Source organism: Chrysochloris asiatica, unplaced genomic scaffold, assembly GCF_000296735.1.
Source record: "Chrysochloris asiatica unplaced genomic scaffold, ChrAsi1.0 scaffold00168, whole genome shotgun sequence".
NCBI lineage: Eukaryota > Metazoa > Chordata > Mammalia > Afrosoricida > Chrysochloridae > Chrysochloris > Chrysochloris asiatica.
In genome coordinates, this window is record NW_006408686.1 from 5,084,414 (window position 1) to 5,092,532 (window position 8,119).

At 48.9% G+C, this 8,119-nt stretch overlaps 1 protein-coding gene across 1 annotated transcript; it reads left to right on the forward strand.

The window, feature by feature from the left end:
- The first annotated feature begins 5,420 nt into the window (after positions 1 to 5,420).
- Positions 5,421 to 7,883, forward strand: TTC9B (tetratricopeptide repeat domain 9B). The gene is made up of 3 exons (XM_006871424.1): positions 5,421 to 5,851; positions 6,362 to 6,544; positions 7,656 to 7,883. Exons 1-3 carry the CDS (start codon positions 5,431 to 5,433, stop codon positions 7,775 to 7,777), a joined length of 726 nt encoding a protein of 241 aa, XP_006871486.1. The 5' UTR covers positions 5,421 to 5,430; the 3' UTR covers positions 7,778 to 7,883.
- Positions 7,884 to 8,119: the final 236 nt, after the last annotated feature.

Here is an 8,119-nt window from a genome sequence, read left to right on the forward strand (position 1 = left end):
CTGCCCCAATGTTGCCAGGTTTTCAGATTTTATTGAAGTGAGTCTGAAAATCTAAAAATCCCATAAATTCTGCTTTTATATGTTGGCAACAAATTCAGAATCCTTTAATGATTGGATAAACCCACCACATTATGTGTGCTGGTCACCAGTTTGGGATGCTCTGAGAGTCTCTAATAGTAAAAGTTCAAGAACTCCAATCTGATTTACTTAATCCCAGAAGTGCTTCATTTCATTATCTTTTTTTCATGTCTTGGTTTATTTTATTTACTTTTTAACTTTTTATTGTGAATTGAGTGGTTTTATAGACAAGATTATCATCTTTACATTCAACAAATTAAACACATTGTTTCATCTCAATGATCACAACCCCCTCCCTGCAACAACAGTTACCTGGCTTCCTCCCTGTGGCTTCCCTTTAACATCTTCTATGTCACAAATGAACAAAGAGAAAAAGTATTTGATGTATACATATAAAACAAAAAATATATAATCATTTAAATGTCCAAAGGGCACATTCTGCACTCCTGCGTACAGCCTTCCTCAGTCCATGGGCCTAGAGTCCGTAGCTGCTCCGTCTCTCCATGTCACTGCCTCTGCCACCACCTCTGCTCTCACCACTTTTCTAGGTAGGGATCTCATGCTCTTCCTTCTTGATGGTCCTGGGATCCTATATTCCTGAAATGAAAGATTAACTACTCCCCCCTTTTAGTTACACATCTTCTGCAATTACAGTCGGACAATCACAACCCTGCTAACAGTTACAATTGAATCATAAAATGCCACCATCACCAGCATCCCTAATCCCCTTCCTTTCACCAGATCCTTATGGAAAAGAGGGAAACTATTCAGTGGAGATTCTACCTTACCCCTCTCATTCTGAAACTAAGCACATTTATGAAAGCTTGTAAAACTACCACTTAATACCTTTATAGCGCCCTCAGTTTTAATAGCCAGTGTCTACATTGCCTGTTCCTAAGGAGCTCTGGTAGCATAGTGGTTACGAATCGAATCGGGCTACTAACCTCAAGGTCGGCAGTTCGAAACTATCAGTGGTTCCGTGGGAGAAAGATGAGGTGGTCTGCTCCCGTAAAGATTTACAGCCTTGGAAACCCTGTGTAGGGTCACTATGAGTCGAAGCCGACTCCACGGTACTTAACAACAACAACCAACCCAGTACACTGAGGAAACATGATTTTTCCTTGATCTGAAGAATCCTTCCATTCCGGTTGGAATTTTAAGCAACTGCATCCATAAGCAAAAGTCCAGTTCATCAAACTGTAGCAATTTGCAATTGCTCACAGTAGCAAACATCTTTATCTTCATCTGGTCAAATTCTGGTCAGCTAGCCATTCAAGCTAGGTCAAATGGGTACTAGCTGCAAGCATGGGAGTTCACGCACACCTTGCACTGCAGACCAGCTGATCACTTGAATCCAAGCCCTAGCCCCCAGGGGCTAGGTCAGGGCTCATGGGTTTAGGAGTTCAAATATCTCCCTAAAGTTCAGATCAGCCAGCCCTTCCTCGTCTCTGTCTCATCTCAAGGGCAACAAGTGTCAATGGAACATGGTTAGCCTCAGCCCATGTCTTCATTGCTGCATCTCCCCCACAGCCACTCACAAACAGACCTAGGTGGGTTTCATTATCTTTGAATTCCATTTCCCTTGAACTTTTGAAACCCACTCATATATGAAGTGCTTAGGACAATACTTGACATACAGTAGAGGTGTCTAGCATCCTAACAGGACTGTGAGGTACAGTTAGCCCATTTGCTACTGTCCCCATAGCACCTAATCAGGTACACAAAAAATATTTTATGAATCACTGGATATCTACTTTATTATTATTTTTTAAAGTTTTTGTGAATTGAGAGAAAGTTTACAGGGCAGATCATCAGTTCTACATTCAATAAATTATACACTTTGTTTCATTACAGTGGTTATAATCCCTTCCATGTACCATCAGTTAACAGTATTTCTATTCATTTCAGCTCTTTTTATAAAACACTCATGTATATATAATAATTTAAACCACCAAAGGACACATTCTACAAGTATGCCTCCTGCCACCACCTCTCAATCCCTCTCTTTCCATGAATCTAGCGTCCTCAGCTGCTCCCCTCTCTCTATGTCCCCATCTCTGTCTTCATCTCTGATGTCGCTGCCTTTCTGGATAGGGTCCTGCATTCCACTTGAGCTTGATAATCCTAGGGTCCTTTGTTTCTGGACTATAAGGTTACTCCCCCATTTTTGTTACAAAACTTCTACCTTTACAATTGTGACAGTCACAAGTAGTCATGATTACAATTACTCAATATTGAATCATAAGAATCTTATCCCCATCTCTTAACCAGACCCATATAGATAAGATGAAAATGATTCAGTGGGGACTGTATCTTCCCCTACACACTCTTAAACTAAATTCGCTCCTGAAACCTTGTAAGCCAGTCACTTTGTGCCTTTATCACCCCCTCATTTTAGGTAGCCAATGTCTAAGTTGCCCATCGCTATCACCCTGTAATATAGAGTGGATAGCATTGATACTTGATGTGAAGACTCCTTCCCTCTCTGTTGGTATTTTTAGCTACTACTAGGTCAAGTTCATCAAATTGTAGCAATTTACCCTCCTTTTTAAAAAAAAAAATTTTTTAAATCTTTTTCTAGTCAGCTTCTGATTATCAAGCTATCGAGACTATGTCAAATGAGTACTATCTGCAAGTTTAGGTGTTCTTGTGCGTCTACCCTCACTTCGTATCGACTGGATGCTTCACTCTCAGCTCTAGCCCTCTGTGGATATGTCCTTGTCCATGGGCTTTGGTGTTTCCAAGTCTCATCACACTTTGTATCAGCCAGCCCTTCCTCTTCACTCTCTCATCTCCAGATCAATGGGAGTCTATGAAACGTGGTTGAACTCAGCCCATTTTTTCATTGCTGCCTTTCCCCCTCTTCCACTCACTAGTAGCCCAATGTGGTCGACAGCAAGCTTACATGCCTGCTTATGTGTTTCTTTTGAGTTTCTGTCTTAGAGGGCACTTTGTTCTGAAGGAACTTGCCTTGATGGCTTCCCAGCAAACAACTTAAAGACACTTTTAAAAATTCATTTTTATATGAGGGAGCTTCAGAAAGTTCATGGAAAAGTCCCATCATTTCATTCCACTTTTCAATGAACTTTTTGAAGCCCTCCTCATATATAGGTAAGAAAACATTTGTTACTTTTTCTACACAAGTGGATATTTTTCTATTCACTAAAACAACAACAACAAAAACACTTGAGAGGCAGAAAGGCGGCCCCACTGCACTGGGATTCAAAGTGAGGAATGTTCTTAGTGTTGTCGAGTTGGTATCGACTCATAGGAGACTTTAAACCAAGCTTGGTGCTTAGGGCTCTGTAGGATAAGCCCTGGATTTTGAACCACAAGGCCAGCAGTTTAAGCCCACCAACTGTTCTATGGGAGAAAGGCTTTCTGCTCCTGCAAAAACTTACAGTCTTGGAAACCCTATTGTTGTTAAGTGCCATTGAGTTGGTTCTGACTCTTAGCAACTCTGTATAGGGTTTACATAGAGCAGCTGGTGAGTTTGAACCACTGACCTTGTGGTTCAAACTGACCTTGTGGTCCAATGCTTTATGCCACAGCACCACACCGGGACCCCTGAAAATCCTATACAGGGCCATGATGAGTCGGAATCAACTTGAAGGCACTTAACAACTGTGACTGGGCTTGGAGGTGTATAGAAGAGTAGTTTTCTGCCCCTAAGATGTTCAAGAGTCCTGGTGTGACAGTGTGGGTTAATGCGCTGCAAGCTCAGTTTGAACTGTAAGGTCGGCAGTTCAAGATCACCAGCCACTACTTGGAAACTCTATACAGGGTGGCTATGAGTCAGAACTAACGCAACTGCACTTAACAACAAGAAGGTATTCAAGGTTTCAGGGCCAGGGATCGTGGAGAGACTCAGCAAAATCATTTCACAACAAAGTAAACCATAGAGGTAGCTGCTGTTTCTGAGATGCAGAGTTCAGATTTGGCCCTGTGTATTCATCACTTCAACGATGATGTGTGGGTGCCAACTCTAAGCCAGGGACTTAGCAACAGCAGTTGGCATTTCTTAGCTTCCATTAGGTGATGAGATGCATAATCCTAATTGCCCAAGCTATACTGGCCCCAAAGATCCCTGGTGGCACAGTGGGTTAGATCTTGGGCTACTAACTGCTTGGCAGTTCAAACCCACCAGCCATTCCTCAGGAGAAAAATGAGGCTGTCTGCTCCAGTAAAGATTTATGGTCTCAAAAACCCTAAGGAGTTCTACTCTGTTCTCTAGGATCGCTATGAGTTTTATACCAGCCCCTGTTCGAAGTGCTTTATCTACCCAATATAATGGAATCCCCACAGCCCTTCTGAGCTTACCTTGTTTGGTATCCTCATGATACCAAGAAGGAAGTAAAAGTGGAGGAAGACCAAGGAGCTTGGCCAAAGCCTCACAGCTAAGGAAGCATCTAAAGTGGATTGAAGGCCATGGTCTCACTCCCTCTCAGTTTATCTCTGGAGGGCCACCCACGTGTCTTCATCCTTGTCCCTTCTTATTACTGTGCACATCACTCTGGCTGTGACTTGTCCAGATGGTGAGTTCACTGAGGGCAAAAGATATATATAGATATAATTTTTTTTTTTCCCCAAAAGAATTATTCCTGATCCAGACAGCCTTCTTCACTTACCACCTCAACCTAGGGCAGACACGTCCTCTGGGCTCTTACAGTATGTGGTGCTTTTCCCAACCCTGACCTCTCTTTCTACTTGTGCTTTCCTTGACCACTCTGGGATGTCACTGTTTGGGGATTGGCCTGTCTCCCCCACTGAACTGGGAGCCCAGTGGGGGCAGGCCAGAGGTTCTCAGTCTCTGTTCTGGCAGCATCACCCAACACAAAGCTGAGCTCAGAAAAAGCACCAGGGAATACTTAGTTCAGAAATAAACCAATGACCCCCACAGTGGATCTTCCTGCCCCATGTTACACACGAGGATACAGAGTCCCAGGTAACTTTGAGTGATTTGTCTAAGCCTTACAACTAGTGAGAAAATAAGCAGGGATTTGAAGTTGGGCAGCTTGAGTCCATATCCTGTGTTCTTATCCAACACGCCAAATGGTTAGTGGGCTGGAACCAGCTTCCCACGAGGTTGATATCTTCCTGCTCTTTTTCCCAGACTTATTCTTCCAGAAAGCCTTGGGTTTGGGCATGGGGGAGGAGGGAAGAGGGAGAGCAGCGGGCTGCTATGAAGATGGGCTGATTTGAAGGTGAGAGTGGGGACATCTTGAGGGGTTTCACTAGACCCCTAGGGGGCAGATGGAGTCAGCTGCTGAAGGTGCGGGGGCGGAGAAAGGGTGGGGACGGGCCCCGCTAGGCGAGATGCAGTAGCTGCAGCGGCCGCAGGAGTTTCCCACAATGCAGCGCGACGCGCTGTCCCCGGTGCTGATGCTCAGCGCTGCCCCGGAGCCTCCGCCGCGCCCACCTCCCGCCCTCTCGCCGCCGGGCCCGGGCCCGGGCCCCCGCCATGGCTCGGCTCGGCCCAGTGTTGCCCCGGAGCCGTCGGGGGGCCTGGGCGCGGCTCTCGACAGCAGCCTGCGGGCTGCCGTGGCGTTCAAGGCGGAGGGCCAGCGCTGTTACCGCGAGAAGAAGTTCCGGGAAGCCATCGGCAAGTACCATCGGGCACTACTACAGCTGAAGGCGGCGCAGGGGGCCCGCCCTGGCGGCCTGCCTGCCCCCGCCCCCGGACCCACTACCAGCCCCGGTCCGGCACGCCTTAGCGAGGAGCAGCGGCGCCTGGTGGAAAACACGGAGGTGGAGTGTTATGACTCTCTCACTGGTACGGGCCGTCGGGCGCTGAGAGGGGGCTGGAGGCAGGGGTGGGAGATCTCAGAACTTCATCAGGGCGGGAGCTTTCAGGGGTAGGAGACCACAGGAGTCTCCTGAAGGAGGGGTCTAGGTGCAACAAATGAACTTTGCCCTGGGTCCTCAGGCCCCACGTCGTCCTCTGAGTCACTCTTTCCTCTCCTTCCACCCGTGAACCTAAGGGGAAAAAAGCCCACCCTGGATGAGCCCTTCAATGCCCTGCGTCCCTCACCTGGGCGCTAAATGCTTGCGGCTACGGAAATTGCCTAGTTAAACGCCGGGGCGCGCTTCCTCGTGTCTCTAGCGCCCTCTGGCGGCGGCGCAGATGGATTCTATTCTGATTGGTCAGCAGATTGGCACCCTCTGCTGGTCTGAGCAATTCCTTGGGTGGGGGTTCCCTGCAGGCTAAGAGCCAGGCTCCCCTAGTTCAGGAAGCGTTTGGGGTGCCGATCGACTCTGAGAGTCCCGGCCGGTGTCCCTGCAGCTTGCCTGCTGCAGTCGGAGCTGGTGAACTATGAGCGCGTGCGTGAATACTGTCTCAAGGTTCTGGAGAAGCAGCAAGGCAACTTCAAGGCCACCTACCGCGCTGGCATTGCCTTCTACCACCTGGGTGACTACCCACGCGCGCTGCGCTACCTGCAGGAGGCCCGCAGCCGGGAGCCCACAGGTGAGGGGTGGGGCCAAGGCAGGACTGAGGGCTGGTTCAAGGCAGGACAAAGAGCAAGGACTATATCTGGAGGGGATAATAATAGTAACTTTATGACATAGGTTAAGAGTTAAAGGAAATACTGGTAAGACTAATGTATTTCAAACACGATGTTAAGTGCAGTCGAGTCGGATTCGACTCATAACGACCCTGTGCAGGGTTTTCCAGGAGCAGCTGGTGGGTTCAAACTGACCTTATCCAGTGTTTATCCTATAGTGCCATACCAGAACTCCAAAGCAGGTACTTTAACAAAGTACCTGGGGTGTGGGTGGAGTGTGGGTATCAGGGCAGGGAAACAACCCTCCTGACACAGAACTGTCTCCAGAAAATGCCCTGCCACCCACCCAACTTCCTTTCTCATTCACCCACTCCCTACACATCATGGTCTCACCATCCATCTATCATTCCACCAGTCCACTCACCAGCATTCTCCTAAGGCGACGCAGCCTCGATGCCTAGCCCTCACCTACCCAGTCCAGCCTGCCTCTTCTCCATTCACACACTCCCTCACTGGCCCATCCACACAACTGCCTGCTCTCTCACACGTGTGCCCAGACACCTCTGGACAGCACTTGTTGATGGCAGACCCTAGGGAGGCAAAGCCAGGGATTTGGGGCTGGGGTGGCAGCAGAGTCTGTTCCCGCCCTCTGGGAGATCGCAGGCAGTGTGTGCATGCGTGTTAAGTCTGTACGAGTGCTGGCAGGCAGAGGCAACGCTCAGTGTTTGTAGGAGCAAAAATGCAGGGTGTTTTCCTTGCAGTGGATTACAGAGCATAGGTTCTTGCAGATGTCAATGGAGGGTGAGTGGACGTGTGACAAGAAGCTAGAGGAGGCTTTGCTGGCCAGGGCAGAGCAAGGGCACAGGCACAAAGTGTGGGGCATCGCCGTTCTGCTTGCAGTGCCTCGTGCTTTGGGGCCAGCAAGGACACTGGCCAGTTTGGCAGTGCTGGGCATTCTGTGCAGGGAGAACAGGTGGGAGGTTGTCAGTCAGGTGGAGGGAAGGCTCTGGGAACCACTGAAGACTGGGGACAATGAGGTGAGCCCAGATGTGCAGATGTCACCCTTCCCTGCAGACACCAACGTCCTGCGCTACATCCAGCTGACGCAGCTGAAGATGAACCGGTGCAGCCTCCAGCGGGAAGACAGTGGGGCCGGGGCCGGGGCCGGGGCCCGGTCTCGGGATGTCATTGGCTGAGGCCACCCCTGGGGAAAGGTTCCCTATTCCCACTTACCCACCTTGCTATGTAACTGCCCCCTGACTCATGTGCTCTGTGGTAAAACACTTGTCACTGGTGACCATACCTTTTTGTGTACTGTTCTTGTGGGAACCAAAGAAGGGGACATGGACTAGGCCTCCGTCACTCAAGGAGAGTGGGGCAGGGGAGGCCTGCTGGGAATGACTCTGCTTTCGGGATAGACACACAGCCAAGTGCAGTTGGGGGCAGGGGTCACCTTTAATGCTGCATTTTGTGCCAAATTGCCATGATGCCCTGTCCCTGAGTATCCTTGTCCACCCCCCACCCCCCACTGCAGATAC

Bases quoted from the DNA above. Each gene is read 5' to 3' on its own strand.
- TTC9B (XM_006871424.1), top strand. From the start codon at position 5,431: ATGCAGCGCGACGCGCTGTCCCCGGTGCTGATGCTCAGCGCTGCCCCG. The intron at 5,852-6,361 runs GTACGGGCCGTC...GTGTCCCTGCAG, and splicing joins GTGTTATGACTCTCTCACTG to CTTGCCTGCTGCAGTCGGAG. The intron at 6,545-7,655 runs GTGAGGGGTGGG...CCTTCCCTGCAG, and splicing joins CCGCAGCCGGGAGCCCACAG to ACACCAACGTCCTGCGCTAC.